This window comes from Pseudophryne corroboree, chromosome 4 (genome assembly GCF_028390025.1).
Source record: "Pseudophryne corroboree isolate aPseCor3 chromosome 4, aPseCor3.hap2, whole genome shotgun sequence".
Taxonomy (NCBI): domain Eukaryota; kingdom Metazoa; phylum Chordata; class Amphibia; order Anura; family Myobatrachidae; genus Pseudophryne; species Pseudophryne corroboree.
The window spans coordinates 162395127-162420411 of NC_086447.1; the positions used below are offsets into that span (position 1 = coordinate 162395127).

The following is a 25285-nucleotide window of genomic DNA, read 5'->3' on the forward strand; positions in this document are numbered from 1 at the left end:
AATCTCCCACCCACACAATACATAGCGGTGGGCTGGGAGAGTGGTGTAGGCAGCCGTGTCTAGTGGGGATCTGCACAGAGTGGCGGGAGCAGTCCGCCGTGATATACTGCAGCATGTGGGGAGAGTGAGTTGGGCGCAGCCCCTGCCACCTCTTACATCAACACGGAGCGGCGGTAGCAGGAGCTGACCGACGTGCACATATACAGATCTCTGGCTAACATGTAACAGTTAAAAAACCTTGGAACACATGGAGCGGCGGCAGCATGAGCTGACTGCCGCTCATTACCTTCTGCACCGTACTGCCGGGATCTGGTGGCACTGACGGAGCTTCTATCCAAGCTCTGTCCTGCTCCCTGCAACCAAGGCTGGAATCAGCTTATGCTGATGAAGGTCTATGGCGGGACTCCTCTGAGTGCCGACAAGCCTTTGCTGCCTGTAGCAGCACCCACAGACCCGGACCCAAGCTTCTTAATAAGCTGGGAAGGGCTGTGATTAAAAATTAATAAGTAAAAAATGTAATATAAAAATAAAAGGTCTGGAGTTCAATCCAGAACGTGATATCCCATGAGGCCCCAAAAAAACAGAGGTCTCTGGGGAGTATGGAGGATTACACATTTAAATATTTAAATGTGCCTATCCCTGCTATCGCACCGTCCATATCCCAAAAGTACTCCAGTGAACCCTAGTGGATGAAAAATAAATACACATTGTGTAAAAAAACCAGAAGCCCCAAACGGTGAACCTACAAGAAGTCTTAACCCTCCCAGTACAGAGCCTCCTGTTAGAATGGTGACTACCTACTCTACAGAACAAAGCAGGATACTCCTGTCTCTCGCACGCTATGGACAGTTGTGGCTTACATTGGTTTCCTTAGCGCTGTAATCTCAGGTGACCGCAACCTCAGTGGGCAGTCCTAAGCGACTGGGATTACTGGAATACTTTCTCTTCTTTGTTTCAGACCTTTTGAAGGGAGCAAAGTAGTAAAGGAGATGAAAGTCCCACGGCACCAACATGTGGCCTGATTCAGAGGTGGATGCTATTTGCATTGCTGCTGTGTCATTGGATGCAGCAGCAATAAGAAGATATGCTAATGTCGCAGGAGGGGGTCTGAAGAAAAGAGAACGCTTCCTAACAGCATGGCTGACCCAAGTGCTGTCTCCGAAGACACAACGTCGGATCAGCATCAGTTGTGAACGGTTGCAACATGTCAATCACACAGAGATCTACGCTTGTGCAGTGTAGAATCTGAGCATCCCCAGATCTCTAAACATTGAGTTTGCGCACAACTCTGATCCAGGCCCATGGTGTCTAACAGAAAATCCCTTGGAATGATTTCCCAAATTGGGACCTATTACACTTGGCCCAGAGTCAGAGTCATAACAAGTTAGGGAAAGAGCAAATAGAGAGAGAGAGAGACAGAGTAAGAGACATACCGAGAGAGAGCTTCTAAAATTTACTTGCATTGAAAACCAAACAGAAAAAAATAAGAATTTACTTACCGATAATTCTATTTCTCGGAGTCCGTAGTGGATGCTGGGGTTCCTGAAAGGACCATGGGGAATAGCGGCTCCGCAGGAGACAGGGCACAAAAAGTAAAGCTTTCCGATCAGGTGGTGTGCACTGGCTCCTCCCCCTATGACCCTCCTCCAAGTCTCAGTTAGGTACTGTGCCCGGACGAGCGTACACAATAAGGGAGGAATTTTGAATCCCGGGTAAGACTCATACCAGCCACACCAATCACACCGTACAACTTGTGATCAAACCCAGTTAACAGTATGATAACAGAGGAGCCTCTGAAAGATGGCTTCCTAAACAATAACCCGAATTAGTTAACAATAACTATGTACAATTATTGCAGATAATCCGCACTTGGGATGGGCGCCCAGCATCCACTACGGACTCCGAGAAATAGAATTATCGGTAAGTAAATTCTTATTTTCTCTATCGTCCTAGTGGATGCTGGGGTTCCTGAAAGGACCATGGGGATTATACCAAAGCTCCCAAACGGGCGGGAGAGTGCGGATGACTCTGCAGCACCGAATGAGAGAACTCCAGGTCCTCCTTAGCCAGAGTATCAAATTTGTAAAATTTTACAAACGTGTTCTCCCCTGACCACGTAGCTGCTCGGCAAAGTTGTAATGCCGAGACCCCTCGGGCAGCCGCCCAAGATGAGCCCACCTTCCTTGTGGAGTGGGCCTTTACAGATTTAGGCTGTGGCAGGCCTGCCACAGAATGTGCAAGTTGGATTGTGCTACAGATCCAACGAGCAATCGTCTGCTTAGACGCAGGAGCACCCATCTTGTTGGGTGCATACAATATAAACAACGAGTCAGATTTTCTGACTCCAGCTGTCCTTGCAATATATATTTTTAATGCTCTGACAACGTCCAGTAACTTGGAGTCCTCCAAGTCACTTGTAGCCGCAGGCACTACAATAGGCTGGTTCAGATGAAATGCTGACACCACCTTAGGGAGAAAATGCGGACGAGTCCGCAGTTCTGCCCTGTCCGAATGGAAAATCAGATATGGGCTTTTGTAAGATAAAGCTGCCAGTTCTGACACTCTCCTGGCCGAAGCCAGGGCTAGTAACATGGTCACTTTCCATGTGAGATGTTTTAAATCCACCTTTTTTAGTGGTTCAAACCAATGAGATTTTAGAAATTCCAAAACCACATTGAGATCCCACGGTGCCACTGGAGGCACCACAGGAGGCTGTATATGCAGCACTCCCTTAACAAAAGTCTGGACTTCAGGAACTGAAGCCAATTCTTTTTGAAAGAAAATCGACAGGGCCGAAATTTGAACCTTAGTAGATCCCAATTTGAGACCCATAGACAATCCTGATTGCAGGAAATGTAGGAATCGACCCAGTTGAAATTCCTCCGTTGGAGCACTCCGATCCTCGCACCACGCAACATATCTTCGCCAAATGCGGTGATAGTGTTGCACGGTTACTTCCTTCCTTGCTTTAATCAAAGTAGGAATGACTTCTTCCGGCATGCCTTTTTCCTTTAGGATCCGGCGTTCAACCGCCATGCCGTCAAACGCAGCCGCGGTAAGTCTTGAAACAGACAGGGACCCTGCTGAAGCAAGTCCCTCCTTAGAGGTAGAGGCCACGGCTCTTCCGTGATCATCTCTTGAAGTTCCGGGTACCAAGTCCTTCTTGGCCAATCCGGAACCACTAGTATCGTTCTTACGCCTCTTTGCCGTATAATCCTCAATACTTTTGGTATGAGAGGCAGAGGAGGAAACACATACACCGACTGGTACACCCAAGGCGTTACCAGCGCGTCCACAGCTATTGCCTGCGGATCTCTTGACCTGGCGCAATACCTGTCCAGTTTTTTGTTGAGGCGAGACGCCATCATGTCCACCATTGGTCTTTCCCAACGGGTTACCAGCATGTGGAAGACTTCCGGATGAAGTCCCCACTCTCCCGGGTGAAGGTCGTGTCTGCTGAGGAAGTCTGCTTCCCAGTTGTCCACTCCCGGGATGAACACTGCTGACAGTGCTATCACATGATTCTCTGCCCAGCGAAGAATCCTTGCAGCTTCTGCCATTGCACTCCTGCTTCTTGTGCCGCCCTGTCTGTTTACATGGGCGACTGCCGTGATGTTGTCCGACTGGATCAACACCGGTTTTCCTTGAAGCAGAGGTTCTGCCTGGCTTAGAGCATTGTAGATTGCTCTTAGTTCCAGAATGTTTATGTGAAGAGACGTTTCCAGGCTCGTCCACACTCCCTGGAAGTTTCTTCCTTGTGTGACTGCTCCCCAGCCTCTCAGGCTGGCGTCCGTGGTCACCAGGATCCAATCCTGTATGCCGAATCTGCGGCCCTCCAATAGATGAGCACTCTGCAACCACCACAGAAGAGATACCCTTGTCCTTGGAGACAGGGTTATCCGCTGGTGCATCTGAAGATGCGACCCTGACCATTTGTCCAACAGATCCCTCTGGAAAATTCGTGCATGGAATCTGCCGAATGGAATTGCTTCGTAAGAAGCCACCATTTTTCCCAGGACTCTTGTGCATTGATGTACAGACACCTTTCCTGGTTTTAGGAGGTTCCTGACAAGCTCGGATAACTCCTTGGCTTTTTCCTCCGGGAGAAAAACCTTTTTCTGAACCATGTCCAGAATCATCCCTAGGAACAGCAGACGAGTTGTCGGCATTAACTGGGATTTTGGAATATTCAGAATCCAGCCGTGCTGTTTTAGCACTTCTTGAGACAGTGCTAATCCCCTCTCTAGCTGTTCTCTGGACCGTGCCCTTATTAGGAGATCGTCCAAGTATGGGATAATTAATACGCCTTTTCTTCGAAGAAGAATCATCATCTCGGCCATTACCTTTGTAAAGACCCGAGGTGCCGTGGACAATCCGAACGGCAGCGTCTGAAACTGATAGTGACAGTTTTGTACAACGAACCTGAGGTACCCCTGGTGTGAGGGGTAAATTGGAACGTGGAGGTACGCATCCTTGATGTCCAAGGACACCATAAAGTCCCCTTCTTCCAGGTTCGCTATCACTGCTCTGAGTGACTCCATTTTGAACTTGAACTTCTTTATGTACAGGTTCAAGGACTTCAGATTTAGAATAGGTCTTACCGAGCCGTCCGGCTTCGGTACCACAAATAGAGTGGAATAATACCCCTTTCCCTGTTGTAGAAGAGGTACCTTGACTATCACCTGCTGAGAGTACAGCTTGTGAATGGCTTCCAAAACCGTCTCCCTTTCGGAGGGGGACGTTGGTAAAGCAGACTTCAGGAAACGGCGAGGCGGATCTGTCTCTAGTTCCAACCTGTACCCCTGAGATATTATCTGCAGGATCCAGGGATCTACCTGCGAGTGAGCCCACTGCGCGCTGAAATTCTTGAGACGACCGCCCACCGCCCCCGAGTCCGCTTGAGAAGCCCCAGCGTCATGCTGAGGCTTTTGTAGAAGCGGGGGAGGGCTTCTGTTCCTGGGAAGGAGCTGCCTGTTGGTGTCTCTTCCCCCTTCCTCTGCCTCGTGGCAGATATGAATATCCCTTTGCTCTCTTGTTTTTAAAGGAACGAAAGGGCTGCGGTTGAAAAGTCGGTGTCTTTTTCTGTTGGGGAGTAGCTTGAGGTAAAAAAGGTGGATTTCCCGGCTGTAGCCGTGGCCACCAAATCTGATAGACCGACTCCAAATAACTCCTCCCCTTTATACGGCAAAACTTCCATATGCCGTTTTGAGTCCGCATCGCCTGACCACTGTCGCGTCCATAAACTTCTTCTGGCCGAAATGGACATAGCACTTACCCGTGATGCCAGTGTGCAGATATCCCTCTGTGCATCACGCATATAAAGAAATGCATCCTTTATTTGCTCTAAAGACAGTAAAACATTGTCCCTATCCAGGGTATCAATATTTTCAATCAGGGACTCTGACCAAGCTACTCCAGCACTGCACATCCAGGCTGTCGCTATAGCTGGTCGTAGTATAACACCTGTATGTGTGTATATACTTTTTTGGATATTTTCCATCCTCCTATCTGCTGGATCTTTAAGTGCGGCCGTCTCAGGAGAGGGTAACGCCACTTGTTTAGATAAGCGTGTGAGCGCCTTGTCCACCCTAGGAGGTGTTTCCCAGCGCGCCCTAACCTCTGACGGGAAAGGGTATAAAGCTAATAACTTCTTTGAAATTAGCATCTTTTTATCGGGGGCAACCCACGCTTCATCACATACATCATTTAGTTCTTCTGATTCAGGAAAAACTATAGGTAGTTTTTTCACACCCCACATAATACCCTGTTTAGTGGTACCTGTAGTATCAGCTAAATGTAACGCCTCCTTCATTGCCAAAATCATATAACGTGTGGCCCTACTGGAAAATACGGTTGATTCGTCACCGTCGCCACTGGAATCAGTGCCTGTGTCTGGGTCTGTGTCGACCGACTGAGGCAAAGGGCGTTTTACAGCCCCTGACGGTGTTTGAGGCGCCTGGACAGGCACTAACTGATTGTCCGGCCGCCTCATGTCGTCAAACGACTGCTTTAGCGTGTTGACACTATCCCGTAATTCCATAAATAAAGGCATCCATTCTGGTGTCGACCCCCTAGGAGGTGACATCCCCATATTTGGCAATTGCTCCGCCTCCACACCAATATCGTCCTCATACATGTCGACACACACGTACCGACACACAGCAGACACACAGGGAATGCTCTTAACGAAGACAGGACCCCACTAGCCCTTTGGGGAGACAGAGGGAGAGTTTGCCAGCACACACCAAAAGCGCTATATATGACAGGGATAGCCTTATAATAAGTGCTCCCTGTATAGCTGCTTTTATAATATAATTTTTGCCACTATTTTGCCCCCCCTCTCTTGTTTTACCCTGTTTCTGTAGTGCAGTGCAGGGGAGAGACCTGGGAGCCGTCCTGACCAGCGGAGCTGTGTAAGGAAAATGGCGCTGTGTGCTGAGGAGATAGGCCCCGCCCCTTTTTCGGCGGCCTCGTCTCCCGCTCTTTAGTGTATTCTGGCAGGGGTTAAATATCTCCATATAGCCCCCGGAGGCTATATGTGAGGTATTTTTTAGCCAAATAGGTTTTCATTTGCCTCCCAGGGCGCTCCCCTCCCAGGGCCCTGCACCCTCAGTGACTGCCGTGTGAAGTGTGCTGAGAGGAAAATGGCGCACAGCTGCAGTGCTGTGCGCTACCTTTAGAAGACTGAGGAGTCTTCTGCCGCCGATTCTGGACCTCTTCATGTTTCAGCATCTGCAAGGGGGCCGGCGGCGAGGCTCCGGTGACCATCCAGGCTGTACCTGTGATCGTCCCTCTGGAGCTGATGTCCAGTAGCCAAGAAGCCAATCCATCCTGCACGCAGGTGAGTTCACTTCTTCTCCCCTAAGTCCCTCGTTGCAGTGATCCTGTTGCCAGCAGGACTCACTGTAAAATAAAAAACCTAAGCTAAACTTTCTCTAAGCAGCTCTTTAGGAGAGCCACCTAGATTGCACCCTTCTCGGCCGGGCACAAAAATCTAACTGAGGCTTGGAGGAGGGTCATAGGGGGAGGAGCCAGTGCACACCACCTGATCGGAAAGCTTTACTTTTTGTGCCCTGTCTCCTGCGGAGCCGCTATTCCCCATGGTCCTTTCAGGAACCCCAGCATCCACTAGGACGATAGAGAAAGAAACCTAACATACATAATCCAAGGCCGAGCATACATCATTCTACATATCTAGAACGATATGGCGGCCAACATAACGTGTCCGCGGTACACATCAGAATGATGTAATGAAGGATGGAACAACATCTCGTTCTGTACTTCATTACGCTGCATGGTACCGTCCGGTTCGCTATGCAGCCCTAACATCCGGACATTTTTGCATACGACCGCGGGAGCATGCAGATTGGGTATACACACTGAGTTATCCGGCCAATACGTTGTTCTGATTCGACCAGAAACAACACATCAAGTCGATATCGCTTCCGTGTGAATCCAGCTTAAGATTCTAACAAAGGAAAGCACTGCTCCCCAAGGCCAGGTGTTACTTATTCCTGCCCAATCAGATTCCTCACACAACCTCATCACTGGTGCGGTGATGAATGGGAACGATTTCTTGCTATGACATTTTTAAACACTTAATACACTTTATATAGTTTTCTTTCTTTTTTCCTATTGACTGTATATCAAATAATTGTCTATTCTAACTGATATAACCATGTAACACAGAATAGGCACGTGGATAAATTCCCTCACAAACCTCCCGATATACCCTTAGCACCTTTAATTTTCCATTAGATGACTCAGAAGATAGTCTCTGCAATAACCTGAATATAATTCTGCTTGTGAAGGACGGGGTGATTTGTATTTCCTTCCCTGTAACTCTTCTAGCAACCTACCGATATAATGGTCTGGAAAGCATGATAATTATCCTCTTCATCAGACACGTAGTTGAAAGTCCTCAGTAGAGCAACACCGGCATCGTCAAAGCCATCAACCTCTTCAGCATCATTCACAACAAACACCAATCCAATCCTGTAACCACAGAAATAGCATCACTCAAGTGATACGTGGAAATAAATACCCTCTAGTGGCCATTACATAAATTACTGCTAAAATAAACTCTTCTCGAGCGATACATACTTACAGCAAAAAAAAAGGAAGATAAGCATTAAGCAATTGAGCCTAAATTAACTTCAATGTATTATAACAATATAGAATAGAGGCTGCAGTACCTAAATGGTAGACCATTGTTCTAGGGTAAGAACTCTGACCATTCATCATAGTGCGGAAGCAGAACCACTTTCTGCTAGGACAATATTAATGAACAACTGCAGGAACCAGAGGAGGAAATGACATGCCGCAGGAATAATATGGTAATAATGATATAGCAAATCACTCCACAGTACAGTGGATACGATTACCTCATAGGTATGTGGTTACTAAGGAACATCTCTGCCAGGGTCACCAGCTCAGATGTAGACTCCTGCACTGGGTCAACAAAGAGAACCTGAAATAAAACAATTCAGGTCAATGATGGGTGCTACGGGAACAAGTCAGGGATATTACATACAATAAACAGTCAACATATGGAGCAAGTGAGAATAGACCAATAATTCTGACAGACAATTCATCTAAACTGTGATGTAATCTGTGGTAAAATTATCATACAGAACTTATAGAGCTTGTTGAAATTTCCTAATTTGGATATTTGTCATTCCCTGGTGTTATAGGACTTTAAGCAATTTTGGTTAAATGTAATAGCCTGCTACATGCAGGAACTCACTAGATTTGGGCAATAGAGCAGCTACAGATGTGAGCTCATATACCTAGCCTCAATACTCCATGTGACGCGAGACACCTGGTGTGAATGAGCTGCACAAGTGACCTTTCATGCGAATGTGCATCTGAGTCGCAATGTGAGGCGATTAACCAGTGTCACGAGACTACACTGATTAATTTGATATGCGACACTTGTACATCTGTGTGCGATGAGTCTGAATCTGTATATGATGCGCAACAGAACTTGTCGTGAAAAAAGCCGCGGCTGCTGTATTGTAGCAATTCAAACACAGATTTAGACTCCGTCACACACAGATGTACAAATGTTGCACATCAAATTAATCAGTGCTGGCTCGTGAAGCGGGTTAGTCGCATCGCGGCTCAGACGCATATTCGCATGAAAAAGACGCTTGCTGCAAGACCAGTCACATGGGACTTGGCGTGCCGAAAATAAACGTTTAGAACAAATGCACCAATAGTGTATGAGGACACATTTGAAGATTTAAAGCGGCAATAACTTAAAAGGTGAAACCAGGTCGGTTTTGCCTTAAAAATAATTGCTTTTTTAAATCTAGCAGATATACTGCTGAAGACCTGCGGGTTCCTGACACTCAGGATATTACATTAAACTGTCTTTTTTCTAGGATGGCCTTTTGTGTATAATTATATTTAACTTCCTATTCAAAAACATGGTTTATGACCAACTGTAAAAGAAGGACAACTCCCTTGACATTCAAAGTGGCAGAAAAAAAAAAGACCATAGCCCCTTACAAAGTTGTGGAAGTTCTTGCGGATCTGCCGAATGACTCCTGGGAAGGTGGGCCGGAGCAGTTCCTGAACGCTGGAGGGCCAGGAGTTATATCTGCTGTCGAGTTCCAGATTGTTCACCCACTACAACGTAAGCAGAGTCCATGGAAAAGGTTAGCACTAGAAGGCGGAAATCTGACAGTTCTACTATTCACAAACCGCTACAAAATACTACATCACTGCTGGCTCATTTACATATTACCTAGAGTTCCGTTCGCACAATCTTGACATCTATCCACAACAAAGAAACAGAATACATCTTGCAGCATTTTGCACCCTATGCTCAATAAGTGCTTCCTCTGGCATCACCAAGACCGACGCTGCAGGGTTTAAATCCCCTGCCAATTTATCACTTCATACAAACCCAGAAGATTACGTCGGTAGCAATAAGCCCAATGAAGAGGATATCAACGTTTGTTTGTTTTTTTCATTTTACAGTTTACCATAAAAATTATACATTTAGTTCTTTTCACACATTTAGAGGGCAACTCAATTGACCTCTTGTTACCCTCGTATTTCCAGCAGTGCAGCTTCATACAGGAAATTGAAAATTAAGGCAAAAGCAATCTACTTCTTCAAATTACAGTTAAATGGAAAAAAATGGAATTGTTTTAAAATAGATTGAACTCCTGTATTTCTTACGGGAGGACAGATACATCATAAACTGCTCTGGTACTAGGGAGAGATGGTTACCGATATGGCAGAATTCCGGATGTCCACAGCATAGTCAGAGGTAGAGGGCTGGATGTTGAGCTTGAGCACATTATGCAGAGCTTCACCTTCTATACCTAGTCGGTGGAGACCCTCCATCACCCGAGCCTCATTGCGCAAAACATCAAACAAGCTGCAGGCAACAGAGAAATGTCAGCGATCAGCATACAGTTTAGCTGCCAATATTCCTATAGTCATCTCCATCATCCTACCATCCTGTGCATCAAGTGACGATTGTTTTCCTTCTCCCAGGTCCCATGTAATGAGAATTCACTTTGCCAGAGATAACAATGCTGATCAACCATTGTGCAGACCTTAAACACCACTTAAAATGACACACATTTACAGGTCTGTAGACTAGGGGCTTAATTTAGACCTGATTGCAGCAGCAAAATTGTTCTCTAATGGGCAAAACCATGTGTAGTGCAGGGGGGTCAGATATAACATGTGCAGATAGTTAGTTTTGGGTGGGTTATATTGTTTCTGTACAGGGTAAATACTGGCTGCTTTATATTTACACTGCAATTTATATTTCAGTTTGAACACACCCCACCCAAATGTAAGTCCCTCTGCACATGTAACATCTGCCCCACCTGCAGTGCACATGGTTTTGCCCATTAGAGAACAATTTTGCTGCTGCGGTCAGGTCTGAATTAGGCCCTAGGTTCCTCTATACTGCGTTATTAAAGCATAGCATGGAAACACAGGTCTGCAGACCCATCAAATCGTTTCCATGCTGGGAGTGAAGCTGAGCGCAGTGTAGCAAACTACAGATTCCTAATACATGTTGCGATATCGGCAGAGACACTGGGCAGTTTCCCCAGACCTGTTTGGTCTCAAAACAAGTCAATAATAACCCAATTTTACCGGATTGCCCATAAAATCAGTCTAAAGATAAACACCTGTATATCTGTAACATTAGATAATGATGCGCTTTATAGATTTTCACCACTCTGAATAAATCTTTAAGATAGGCATCGCACTGCTGCACTTGACAAAGGCAGAAAATAAGACTTTACTCACCGGTAAATCTATTTCTCGTAGTCCGTAGTGGATGCTGGGAACTCCGTAAGGACCATGGGGAATAGACGGGCTCCGCAGGAGACTGGGCACTCTAAAAGAAAGATTAGGTACTATCTGGTGTGCACTGGCTCCTCCCTCTATGCCCCTCCTCCAGACCTCAGTTAGGATACTGTGCCCGGAAGAGCTGACACAATAAGGAAGGATTTTGAATCCCGGGTAAGACTCATACCAGCCACACCAATCACACCGTATAACTCGTGATACTATACCCAGTTAACAGTATGAAATATAACAGCCTCTCAACAGATGGCTCAACAATAACCCTTTAGTTAGGCAATAACTATATACAAGTATTGCAGACAATCCGCACTTGGGATGGGCGCCCAGCATCCACTACGGACTACGAGAAATAGATTTACCGGTGAGTAAAATCTTATTTTCTCTGACGTCCTAGTGGATGCTGGGAACTCCGTAAGGACCATGGGGATTATACCAAAGCTCCCAAACGGGCGGGAGAGTGCGGATGACTCTGCAGCACCGAATGAGAGAACTCAAGGTCCTCCTCAGCCAGGGTATCAAATTTGTAGAATTTAACAAACGTGTTTGCCCCTGACCAAGTTGCAGCTCGGCAAAGTTGTAAAGCCGAGACCCCTCGGGCAGCCGCCCAAGATGAGCCCACTTTCCTCGTGGAATGGGCTGTTACTGATTTAGGATGCGGCAATCCAGCCGCAGAATGCTCCAGCTGAATTGTGCTACAAATTCAGCGAGCAATAGTCTGCTTAGAAGCAGGAGCACCTATTTTGTTGGGTGCCTACAGGATAAAAAACGAGTCAGTTTTCCTGACTCCAGCCGTCCTGGAAATATAAATTTTTAAGGCGCTGACTACGTCCAGTAACTTGGAATCTTCCAAGTCCCTAGTAGCCGCAGGCACTACAATAGGTTGGTTCAAGTGAAAAGCTGATACCACCTTAGGGAGAAACTGGGGACGAGTCCTCAATTCTGCCCTATCCATATGGAAAATCAGATAAGGGCTTTTACATGACAAAGCCGCCAATTCTGACACACGCCTGGCCGAAGCCAAGGCCAATAACATGACCACTTTCCACGTGAGATATTTCAAATCCACAGTTTTAAGTGGCTCAAACCAATGTGATTTTAAGAAACTCAACACCACGTTAAGATCCCAAGGTGCCACAGAAGGCACAAAAAAAAGGGGCTGAATATGTAGCACTCCCTTTACAAATGTCTGAACTCCAGGCAGTGAAACCAGTTCTTTCTGGAAGAAAATCGACAGAGCCGAAATCTGGACCTTAATGGAACCCAAATTTAGGCCCATAGTCACTCCTGACTGTAGGAAGTGCAGAAAACGACCCAGCTGAAATTCCTCTGTTGGGGCCTTCCTGGCCTCACACCACGCAACATATTTTCGCCAAATACGGTGATAATGGTTTGCGGTTACTTCTTTCCTGGCTTTTATCAGCGTAGGAATGACTTCCTCCGGAATGCCCTTTTGCTTTAGGATCCGGAATTCAACCGCCATGCCGTCCAACGCAGCCGCGGTAAGTCTTGGAACAGACAGGGCCCCTGCTGTAGCAGATCCTGTCTGAGCGGTAGAGGCCATGGGTCCTCTGATATTATTTCTTGAAGTTCTGGGTACCAAGCTCTTCTTGGCCCATCCGGAACCACGAGTATCGTTCTTACTCCTCGTTTTCTTATTATTCTCAGTACCTTTGGTATGAGAGGCAGAGGAGGGAATACATAAACCGACTGGTACACCCACGGTGTCACTAGAGCGTCCACAGCTATTGCCTGAGGGTCCCTTGACCTGGCGCAATATCTAGTTTTTTGTTTAGGCGGGACGCCATCATGTCCACCTGTGGCCTTTCCCAACGGTTTACCAACAGTTGGAAGACTTCTGGATGAAGTCCCCACTCTCCCGGGTGTCGGTCGTGTCTGCTGAGGAAGTCTGCTTCCCAGTTGTCCACTCCCGGAATGAACACTGCTGACAGTGCTAAGACGTGATTTTCCGCCCATCGGAGAATCCTTGTGGCTTCTGCCATCGCCATCCTGCTTCTTGTGCCGCCCTGTCGGTTTACATGGGCGACTGCCGTGATGTTGTCTGATTGGATCAGTACTGGCTGGTTTTGAAGCAGAGGCCTTGCCAGACTTAGGGCATTGTAAATGGCTCTCAGTTCCAGAATATTTATGTGTAGGGACGACTCCTGACTTGACCAAAGTCCTTGGAAATTTCTTCCCTGTGTGACTGCCCCCCAGCCTCGAAGGCTGGCATCCGTGGTTACCAGGACCCAGTCCTGTATGCCGAATCTGCGGCCCTCTTGAAGATGAGCACTCTGCAGCCACCACAGTAGAGATACCCTGGTCCTTGGAGACAGGGTTATCAGCCGATGCATCTGAAGATGCGATTCCGACCACTTGTCCAAGAGGTCCCACTGAAAGGTTCTTGCATGGAACCTGCCGAATGGAATTTTGCTACCATTTTTCCCAGGACTCGTGTGCAGTGATGCACCGATACCTGTTTTGGTTTCAGGACGTCTCTGACTAGAGATGACAGCTCCTTGGCTTTCTCCTGCGGGAGAAACACTTTTTTCTGTTCTGTGTCCAGAACCATTCCCAGGAACAGCAGGCGTGTGGTAGGAACCAGCTGTGACTTTGGAATGTATAGAATCCATCCGTGCTGTTGTAGCACTTCCCGAGATAGTGCTACTCCGACCAACAACTGCTCCATGGACCTCGCCTTTATAAGGAGATCGTCCAAGTACGGGATAATTAAAAACTCCCTTTTTTCGAAGGAGTATCATCATTTCTGCCATTACCTTGGTAAAGACCCTCGGTGCCGTGGACAGTCCAAACGGCAGTGTTTGGAATTGGTAATGGCAATCCTGTACCACAAATCTGAGGTACTCCTGGTGAGGATGGTAAATGGGGACATGTAGGTAAGCATCCTTGATGTCCAGGGATACCATGTAATCCCCCTCCTCCAGGCTTGCAATAACCGCCCTGAGCGATTCCATCTTGAACTTGAATTTTTTTATGTATGTGTTCAAGGACTTCAAATTTAAAATGGGTCTCACCGAACCGTCCGGTACCACAAACAGTGTGGAATAGTAACCCCGTCCTTGTTGAAGTAGGGGCACCTTGACTATCACCTGCTGGGAATACAGCTTGTGAATTGCCTCTAGCACAGCCTCCCTGCCTGAGGGAGTTGTCGGCAAGGCAGATTTGAGGAAACGGCGAGGGGGAGACGCCTCGAATTCCAGCCTGTACCCCTGAGATACTACTTGAAGGATCCAGGGATCCACCTGTGAGCGAGCCCACTGATCGCTGAAATTTTTGAGGCGGCCCCCCACCGTACCTGGCTACGCCTGTGGAGCCCCCGAGTCATGCGGTGGACTCAGAGGAAGCGGGGGAAGAATTTTGATTCTGGGAACTGGCTGACTGGTGCAGCTTTTTCCCTCTTCCCTCGTCTCTGTGCAGAAAGGAAGCGCCTTTGATCCGCTTGCTTTTCTGAAGCCGAAAGGACTGTACCTGATAATACAGTGCTTTCTTAGGCTGTGAGGAAACCTGAGGTAAAATAAAATTTCCTTCCCAGCTGTTGCTGTGGATACGAGGTCCCAGAGACCATCCCCAAACAATTCCTCACCCTTATAAGGCTCTATGTGCCTTTTAAAGTCAGCATCACCTGTCCAGTGTCGGGTCTCTAATAACCTCCTGACAGAATGGACATTGCATTAATTCTGGATGCCAGACGACAAATATCCCTCTGTGCATCCTTCATATATAAGACGACGTCTTATGTTCGCAAAATAGTATCCCTGTTTGACAGGGTTACAGACCACGCTGCAGCAGCACTATCTGCAGGTCTCAGTCTAGTACCTGAGTGTGTAAATACAGACTTCAGGATAGCCTCCTGCTTTTTATCAGCAGGTACCTTCAAAGTGGCCGTATCCTAAGACGGCAGTGCCACCTTTTTTGACAAACGTGTGAGCGCCTTATCCACCCTAGGGGATATCTCCCAGCGTAACTTATCCTCTGGCGGGAAAAGGTATGCCATCAGTAACTTTAAAGAAATTACCAGTTTCTTATCGGGGGAACCCACGCTTTTTCACACTTCATTCACTCATTTGATGGGGGAACAAAACACTGCCTGCTTTTTCTCCCCAAACATAAAACCCTTTTTTTTTTTAAGTGGTACTTGGGTTAATGTCAGAAATGTGTAACACATTTTTTATTGCCGGGATCATGTAACGGATGTTCCTAGTGGATTGTGTATATGTCTCAACCTCGTCGACACTGGAGTCAGACTCCGTGTCGACATCTGTGTCTGCCATCTGAGGAAGCGGGCGCTTTTGAGCCCCTGATGGCCTTTGAGACGCCTGGGCAGGCGCGGGCTGAGAAGCCGGCTGTCCCATAGCTGTTACGTCATCCAGCCTTTTATGTAAGGAGTTGACACTGTCGGTTAATACCTTCCACCTATCCATCCACTCTGGTGTCGGCCCACAGGGGGCGACATCCCATTTATCGGCATCTGCTCCGCCTCCACATAAGCCTCATCAAACATGTCGACACAGCCGTACCGACACACCGCACACACACAGGGAATGCTCTGACTGAGGACAGGACCCCAAACAGCCATTTGGGGAGACAGAGAGAGAGTATGCCAGCACACACCAGAGCGCTATATAATGTAGGGATAAACACGATCACTGAGTGAATTTTCCCCAATAGCTGCTTGTATAAACAATATTGCGCCTAAATTTAGTGCCCCCCCCTCTCTTTTTAACCCTTTGAGCCTGAAAACTACAGGGGAGAGCCTGGGGAGCTGTCTTCCAGCTACACTGTGAAGAGAAAATGGCGCCAGTGTGCCGAGGGAGATAGCTCCGCCCCTTTTTCGCAGACTTTTCTCCCGCTTTTTTATGGATTCTGGCAGGGGTAATTATCACATATATAGCCTCTGGGGCTATATATTGTGATTATTTTGCCAGCCAAGGTGTTTTTATTGCTGCTCAGGGCACCCCCCCCCCCCCCCCAGCGCCCTGCACCCTCAGTGACCGGAGTGTGAAGTGTGTATGAGGAGCAATGGCGCACAGCTGCAGTGCTGTGCGCTACCTTGGTGAAGACCGAAGTCTTCTGCCGCCGATTTTCCGGACCATCTTCATGCTTCTGGCTCTGTAAGGGGGACGGCGGCGCGGCTCCGGGAACGAACACCAAGGACGGGTCCTGCGGTCGATCCCTCTGGAGCTAATGGTGTCCAGTAGCCTAAGAAGCCCAAGCTAGCTGCAAGCAGGTAGGTTCGCTTCTTCTCCCCTTAGTCCCTCGTTGCAGTGAGCCTGTTGCCAGCAGGTCTCACTGTAAAATAAAAAACCTAACATATACTTTCTTTCTAGGAGCTCAGGAGAGCCCCTAGTGTGCATCCAGCTCGGCCGGGCACAGAAATCTAACGGAGGTCTGGAGGAGGGGCATAGAGGGAGGAGCCAGTGCACACCAGATAGTACCTAATCTTTCTTTTAGAGTGCCCAGTCTCCTGCGGAGCCCATCTATTCCCCATGGTCCTTACGGAGTTCCCAGCATCCACTAGGACGTCAGAGAAATCCTAGATAACTGCATTGAAATATTTCAGGGTTTAATTGGGGTGAAAGGCAAGATAGAATGCAGACTTGTTTTGGGTGTCATTATGCACAGTATTAAAGTGGGAGGCTAAGGCATTATTTCAGTGAGGCATAAATTGCACTTAAAGTTCCAAACACGTTGCAAGAGTGTTTTACCCTTTTCGCCCAAGCACTAGATCTCATCAACCTGACCAATCATGTGTAGCCAAATTGGACAATGATCTTGTCACTCAGTGGTCAGGTCAAGCAGCAGGACTGCAATGTGGGTGGCCAAATTAAGAATATCTATGGCCATGGTCCGGAGTGTCAAAGAGACAGGAATAAAGTAACCAGCAATCATACACAGCAATTATTACTGCAAGGAAGGAGTATAAAGAATATAAAACACATTGCAGCTAAGAAATGCCTGAAACAACAACTACAGCACAAAGTGGTAAGTAATGCTGGCCAATGCTCTGCTCACGGAGCATTGAGGAGTCACTGTATTCAGATCCCCAGGGAGTAAAGGAGCGGAGTACAACGTCCTTCGTCAGTACCGGCATATACTCTGAGCGCTGGCATTTGTTCTCGCATGCTCCTATTACCTGAAGATATCTTGATTGTCCAGATCGATCTGCAGTCCATTAATAAACAGAGCAGAGTCGCCAGGGTGCAGGCCTAAGACACCCTTAAAATGCTGTGGAACGGACACAAGATAACAAGATTTCGGTAACAATCAGATTCAGCATTAGCACATACATTACCTAAAGCAGAATGATTTCTGAATAGCTATAGAGGCACAGACAATGGGGTTCACTCCATAGGAGGAAGGTCAGTTTTACTATTAATGCCCAAGCAGTGTATTGGAATTCCTCTAGCGGTGCTAGAAAGTCAGATAACTTTATTCTGACACACCAGTCTCTGATGAGTTTAAAACCTGATTTCCCAACCACAGTCACTGAGAAGTATTGTGCAATCCTAGCCTCAATACGGCATCGGTATATGCTGCACACCAAGACCTTGCATTGTGGTATTCATGTAGCACCCTCAAGTTTGGAAAGTACAGAGCTCCCGGGGAACCACAGCATAATATGAGACATCATTGTAAGGCTGTGCATATTCTGAGCACAGATGTGTACATCTGCTCTGTCAGGGCTTGTTCCAGGAACCGAGCAAGCATAGCACAGACAGATACCAAGGGAAGACCTCGGATTACATTTTATACAGTTATTCTGGTATATCTGCAACAACGACAACTCCCATGTGTTCCCATGCCCTGGATATGGTATATGATTTTCCAAATGGATGTTTAAATTAAAATCTCACCTTCTGGTTTTCTTCTACCTCCAGCCGCATAGCAGAGTCAACTACTGTTCTGGTCAGTGCCCTGATTAAATAGAAAAGTTGAATATGATACAGTATAAAGATGTTCATTCTAGGTCTATGAAATACTGCGTATAGCTGAAGAGGGGCTGACCCTTTATCTGCCTGAGCTCATAGTGCAAACACATGTACTAAGGGTGCATAAGTCACTGCCTCCTACCTGCTCTCTCCAACACAAACTATAGACTTTCTGAAAATAACCAATAGAATGTAGAGAAAATCAGAGTATCCATGATTTTATATATGTCACACTACTGCAAATGTTGGTCTTAAAAAAAAAACAAAAAACATGCTTTACATCTAGACCAGGCATTCCTAACCGCGGTCCTCAAGGCACACCAACAGTGCAGGTTTTAGTGATATCCAGACTTCAGCACAGATGGTTACATCAAAATAACTGAGGTACTAATTAAGTCACCTGTGTTCACGCCTGGATATCACTAAAACCAGGACTGTTAGTGTGCCTTGAGGACCGCGGTTGGGAAACACTGATCTAGACATACAATAATGTTTAATGGGGCAATCAAATTACCCGTGAATAGCTTGCGAGGGGTGCCAGTTACCGTTGCGCTGGCATATACACACCGGCAACAGCAACCGGATTTGCCCCCCACCCACGTGGCCCCTTCTGGTGCCGGATTCACACATATTTTGCTTCCAGGCCCCTAGGCTCATAGGTTGGGTGGTACCGCAAAGTCACACAGCCGCACTTCATCGCTGGTGATTCGATTGCCCCCTAAATCTGTAGGGAACATAATATCACATACAATGCATTCTAAACTTCTGCACACTTGTGAAACTGCCAAAACAGGCATGTAAAAATGTAAGCATAATACATAATTCTGCCCCTTTAAACACAATTCGTATTGCACTGAAATGGTGCCCCTAAATTTATTCTATGATGTCTTACATTTGTTGCACATTCGTATTTGTGAACTTTATTATGGATTTTGTCTACATGGGCTAAAAGATCCATGAGTAATTTTTGGGGAGTAAGTCAAGATGTGTCCTCATACATCTAGCCCAGGCATGTCCAAACTGCGGCCCTCCAGCTGTAGAGAAACTACAGATCCCAGCATGCTCTGCCACAGCTTTAGCATTCACTGACAGCAAAACTGTGTTAGGGCATGCTGGGATATGTAGTTTCACAACAGCTGGAGGGCCGCAGTTTGGACATGCCTGATCTAGCCTCAATACGCCATGAACCGCGAGATGCCAGACGTAAGTGTGTTGACAGCTCCCGTGCAACTCTGCTTACGTTTTCCAGAAAAAAAAATGTAATGCAGCATTTCCTATGTAGATACAGCTGCAGAATATAGGCATACCACGTATCATTTTAATCAGCAGAGTCTGCTTGTGGGTCTTATTCTTGCTGCATTTCCAACTTTCCAATCCCGAAGCCAGAAGTAATCAGATAATAGGAGGGTCATCCTCTGACATCTGCAGGGGGAGCCCCCTCAAGGATAATGGTGGCTGCAATAACTCTTTGAGCCATTAGTTAGCTGCATACAAAACATAACTGTAACATCCAAGGTTCCGTGTCAGGTGTAATGCGGGGACACAACAGGTAAGTCCGTGGGTGTGAAAGGACCAGCCGTGGCATAGCGAAGTAAGAATATACGTAATGGTCTTGTTACACCACATTACCTGGCCTTGGTAGGAAAGTTCTGGCTCAAATCCTTCATAACCATCAGAGCTTCCGAGGAGGGTGCCGCTAGGATGCGAGCAGCTGTCTGGTAACTGAGATCTTACAGAGGAAAACAACAAACATATTTGTTTTGGGAGCAGGGGGAATCACATCTGCCATCACATTTTAAAAAAAGATATCAGTATTCATTAAACTATGGCAGTTATTACAAAAAAAGCAGAGCTTAATTGCAAGTTCATAGTTGCCGCTCGCTCAGATACAAAAGCCAGGGAGCAGCAATTTAGGATATAAAATGTTATATAAACAATGCAACAGTATAAATAACTCTGAACTGCATATGTTATTGCATACTTTTATGTTTGTTGAATCGTCCTATCTACAACTGTACTAAAACGCATACATACTTAAGTCATTGAGTCACAGTGAAATACTTGGTCATATGACATACATATTAGAAACATCCTGCTAGGTTTATTAACATTTTTATAGAAAGGATTTTTTTTTAATCAATTGCTGTAGGAGAGCAAAGGCATACACTGGGAATCAGGTCATTGACAATAAAGCCAGACTCCTCCTCTACCCTATAACCCCCCACTCTATACTATGCCTGAGGGTTGTCCCTCCAAAGCTTGTCGCCACATTTGGCAGTAAGTTCCACCTAGAATTTGGAATGTGTAGGCTGCAGTTTAAGGATTGGGTAACAATAAGATTGATTCAGAGTTTTAGATTTAACAGTGGGGCGATTATCTGCCGGCTGCGCATACGTCTAAGTCTCAAGTCATATGTCGCGATGGTCTTGTGACAACTGTCACAGAGGGGATTTATTGGCAAAGTGAATGACAGATGGGGACCGTTTGGGGCCAGTTATGAGGAGGGGCAGCAAAAATGGGATTTTTTTACTCACCGTAAAATCTCTTCATCGGAATCCATCTGGGTGACGCTGCGTCGTGACCTCTGGGTTAGAGTGTGAGCTATGGAAGTTAGGCACAAAAAACACTAAAAGCTGACTCCTCCCCCCTCCAGCAGAGCCTCAGACTACGTTTAGCCAAACTGCATGGAGGAAGTATACAAGAAACGTAAAAAAAAGAGTCAAAAGTCAAAAGGGAGAGATCGCTGCGTCCCCCAGATGGATTCCGAGGAAGAGATCTTACGGTGTGTAAAAAATCCCATTTCCTCTAACATCCATCTGGGGGACGCTGTGTCATGACCTCTGGGAATTCCCAAAGCAAGCTAACAGAGAGAGGGGGCATCCGGTGCAGCCACACTTAAATCAGTGCGGCCAAACCAAGATTCTTCCAAACCAAAAGGTATGGAACCAATAAAATTTAGTAAAGGTGTGCACAGACGACCAGGTCGCAGCCCTGCACAGCTCTTCCACTGAGACACCACAACGAGTCGACCAAGACGCCCAAGCAGTGCGAGTCGAATGAGCCCTCAGTGGAGCCGGAGCAGTTAACTCTGAAGACACATAAGCCTGACGGATAGTCGATGTGACCCAACAAGCCACGGTGTTCTTGGAGGCTGGCCAACCCTGCTTAGGGGCATCTACAAGGACCAAAAGAGACTGTCCATGTATCGCAACAACTCAGTGCGAGACAAGTATATCTTCAAAGCCTGGACAACGGCAAACAATGCCAGGGAAGATGCATCCAGCGATGACGAAGAAGGCGGAGTAAAAGCCGACAGAAAATGTTTGGTTGAGATGGAACACAGACACCACCATAGGCAAAAAGGAAGGCTTCGTCCTCAAAATCATGCGGTTAGAATGTAAGAAGAGTTGCCTTGCAAGACAAGGTAGCCAGCTCGGAGACCCGCCAAGCAGAAGCAATGGCCAAGAGAAAAACACATTTAAAATCAGAAAACGCAAGTCCACCAAATCCATAGGCTCAAACGGGGATTTCTGAAGGGCCATAAGGACCAAATTTAAATCCCAAGGAGGAACAGGAGGCACATATGGTGGCTGTATCCGTAGAACACCTTGATTAATGTACAAATATGGTAATAAATGTTGGAGGTGACAGCCTTCCGAGCATTAAGCATGGTATTCACAAAAGAAGAGGACAATCCTTTGGATTTTAAGATGCTGGTTTCAAGAACCACGCCATCAAAGCCAGATGAGGCAAATCTTGGTGAAGACATGATCCTTGAAGAAGGAGGTCTGGACAAAGCAGAATGCGGTACGGGGGCTCGACCACCATGTCTTGAATCTGTGCATACCAATGTCGATGGGGCCAACCCGGAGCAATGAGCTTCCCTCCGAACCTGCTTAAGCACGCTAGGGATCATGGCCAGTGGTGGAAACTGGTACTCGAGACGAAAAGTGCCAAGGGGCTGTCATGACGTCCACGAAAACAGCCTGAGGATCTCTGGTGCGAGCTCCGTACCGGAGAAGCTTTTTGTTGAGTCGAGATGCCATTAAGTCGATGTTGGGCCAACCCTCCTGGAGACCAGGGACAGAAAAACTTCCTGATTGAGTTCCCATTCCCCGGGATGGTCCGTGTGACGACTGAGAAAATCTGCTTCCCCAATTGTCTACTCCGGGAAACAGCCTGAAGTAAGTCCCGTCTTTGAACCGGGTTCTGAGGAAGAGGGGTCACAAACAATCTGTGTGGCATGTGTGTCTGAAGGTCCAGAATATAACACCGCTTACCCACCGATCCGGTTTGGATTCTAGCCAAACATCTTGGAACAAAAGTAAGCGCGCGCATACCACCTGGGGTTTGATGGCATGACTGAGATAGTCATGCCAAGACCTTATCGGCCGACTTAGGTCTCGGTCAGCGATTACCCTGCTAGCCTCGGCAGGCACCTCTGCAGGAAAAGTGTGAATTACCCCGCAAAAGGACTGGAAGGAAGTAAAGGAGCACTTGCCCTGAGGCCGAAAGACTGAAACCTGGAAGGCTTTGACTTTGTCTTAAGACCGGAAGATAAGGACTCCACCAGTAGCCTTAGTGATGATCTTTTCCAGCTCCAGACCAAATAAGAATTCCCCTTCAAAGGCAAATGCCTCCAAAGTGCGTTTGGATTCTGAATCAGTAGTCCAGGAGCGTAACCATGGTGAGTGACGTGCAGTTATAGCCAGGGTGGAGATGCGAGCCTGAAGGGAAACAGAATCCAATAAGGTACTAGTAACATAGGAGAAAGCTTCCGTGACCTGAGTGGTCAGTGGCACTGGCAAGGATGGGACGCAGAGATACTCCAGTAAGAGTGACTATGGATTTCAAGACCGCCTCACTCTTCCTATCCGCTGGATCTTTTAAGATGGCGGTTTGTACAGTGGGAATGGCTGTTGTGTTTGCCAATCTTGTAATGGGTGCATCCACCTTTGGCGGAGTCTCCAATAATTTGGTGTTCTCGTCCCTGAAAGGGTAAAATAACTTAAGTTTCTTGGGGACCTGGACCTTTGAATCTGGCTTCAACTGGGCTTCCTTAAATTCTTCATCAAAATGAGAAAATGGAGGAAAAACTGCCTTCTTTTCAATAACAAAGTGGAAGTCAACTCCAGTACTGAGGCTTCCTCGAGTTGTAACTTCTGACGAACAGCATCAATCAAAAGTTTGACCCATATTACGTGCCCAGAGGGGGTCCTCAGCTGCAGCAATGGAGGGTCTAACATCAGAAGCTGCTACTGCCTTATCAGCACTCTGTCATAGCTCAGCTATAGTCTCTGCCATAGTTCTGGCCCATTGAGGCATATCTGACTGCACTGTCGAAGCACCAGGAGTCGACACCGTGGGCGCCGCAGAGCAGGATGAGCAGAGAGTATCTGTGTCTATGCAGCCTTTAGGTAATTTTATGGCACATTGTGCACAAGAGAAAACTGCAAAGCCTGCCTTGATTTTAGACCATTTGTCTGGCTTTCCTGACATTGTTTAGGATACTGCATTATCCTTATTTAAAGTGTCTACAACTTAATCACAAGAATGAAGATTAGTCAGAAAATAGGATTTTGGTACTTACCAGGTAAATCCTTTTCTTTGAATCCATAGGGGGCACTGGAGTACTCTTGGGATATGGACGGCGTAGCAGAAACAAAGGCACTGAATATTTAAATTTAGAACTCTCCACCCCTCCATATCCCAGAGTACCTCAGTGTACGACCTCAGTGTTTTTACTGAGCGAACTACTATAGAGAGGTTGACAATGGAGAATTCCTATAACATAACGGACAACAACAAAGTTGACCCATAACGTTACTGTCACCTAAACAGTTGACACCATAACCGATAGACCTTTATAATTTGAACCAATCGGTGAAAATGTGTTACCATAAGCTCCTTTGAGCTTAATACAAACCAGGTAAAATGTGTTACCCTAAGCTCCTGTGAGCTTAACACAACCCAGGTAAAACTGCTCTGGGTGGGCGTCCAGTGCCCCCTATGGATTCAAAGAAAAGGATTTTCCTGGTAAGTACCAAAATCCTATTTTCTTTTTCATCCACTAGGGGTCACTGGAGTACTCTTGGGATGTACCAAAGCTTCCCTTGTGGGCGGGAGAGCTGTTTGACACTTGTAACAGTAGGCAGCCAAAGCTAGATGCTGATGCCGCAACCGTTTAATAATGTGTAAACGCGCACAAACGTGTGCACTGAAGGCTATGTAGCCGCGTCATAGACGCTCCACGACCAGCTGGTCCTGACATTCCCACAGAACCTGTGGAATGAGCTATTACTGACGAAGGCGACTGTAACTTAGCCTTCAAGTAAGCCTGACTTGTAGTCATTTTGATCCAACTGGATAATGTCTGCTGAGACAACTGGCTAACCCCAGTTGGCCGCATTATAGAGAACAAACAACGTATCCGTATTACGTACTGTAGACGTTCGGGACATATAGACGCGTAATGCGTGTACAACATTCAGAATTCTAGAATGTGCTGTCAACACAGGAACCACTATTGGTTTATTGATGTGAAGAATAAGAAATCGGAATTCGTCCGAAGTTCTGCTTTGACATGAGAAAACTCAAATACGGTGGCTTGGAATACAAGGCACCCAAATATGAAAACAAAACCCCTGCCGAAGCTAAGGCTAGAAGCAAACGTTTTCCAAGTGAGAAACTTAATCCCCATTTGTTGTAAGGGTTCAAAATATGAAAACTGTAAGAAATCTGAACCCAGCCTCAAGTCGCATGGCGCTGTAGGTGGGATAAATGGAGGCTGCATTTGATGACACCTTGTAGAAAAGGTGTGTACCGACGCAATAGAGTCAAACGTCTTTGAAAATAACTTGACCACACAGATACCTGCACCCTCAGTGCAGATAAACTCAGTTCTCCATCTCACCCCGTCTGTAAAATAACAGAATACGGGTAACTTGAAAGATGATGTCGGAAACTTCCGAGCTTCACACCCACCTATATAGGCA

General features: G+C 46.7%; 1 protein-coding gene across 3 annotated transcripts in view; it reads right to left on the reverse strand.

Annotated features, from left to right (window-relative positions):
- The window catches only part of UGGT1 (UDP-glucose glycoprotein glucosyltransferase 1), a 381222-nt gene that overhangs the window by 242687 nt on the left and 113250 nt on the right, over window positions 1-25285 (reverse strand). For all 3 annotated transcript variants that reach the window (XM_063915521.1, XM_063915522.1, XM_063915523.1), the window contains exons 10-16: window positions 19920-20019; window positions 18216-18276; window positions 17495-17586; window positions 10243-10393; window positions 9514-9633; window positions 8385-8470; window positions 7860-7995 (exon numbers count right to left, since the gene is read on the reverse strand). In XM_063915521.1, coding sequence (XP_063771591.1) covers window positions 7860-7995; window positions 8385-8470; window positions 9514-9633; window positions 10243-10393; window positions 17495-17586; window positions 18216-18276; window positions 19920-20019 — 746 coding nt within the window. The remainder of the gene's footprint in view (window positions 1-7859; window positions 7996-8384; window positions 8471-9513; window positions 9634-10242; window positions 10394-17494; window positions 17587-18215; window positions 18277-19919; window positions 20020-25285) is intronic.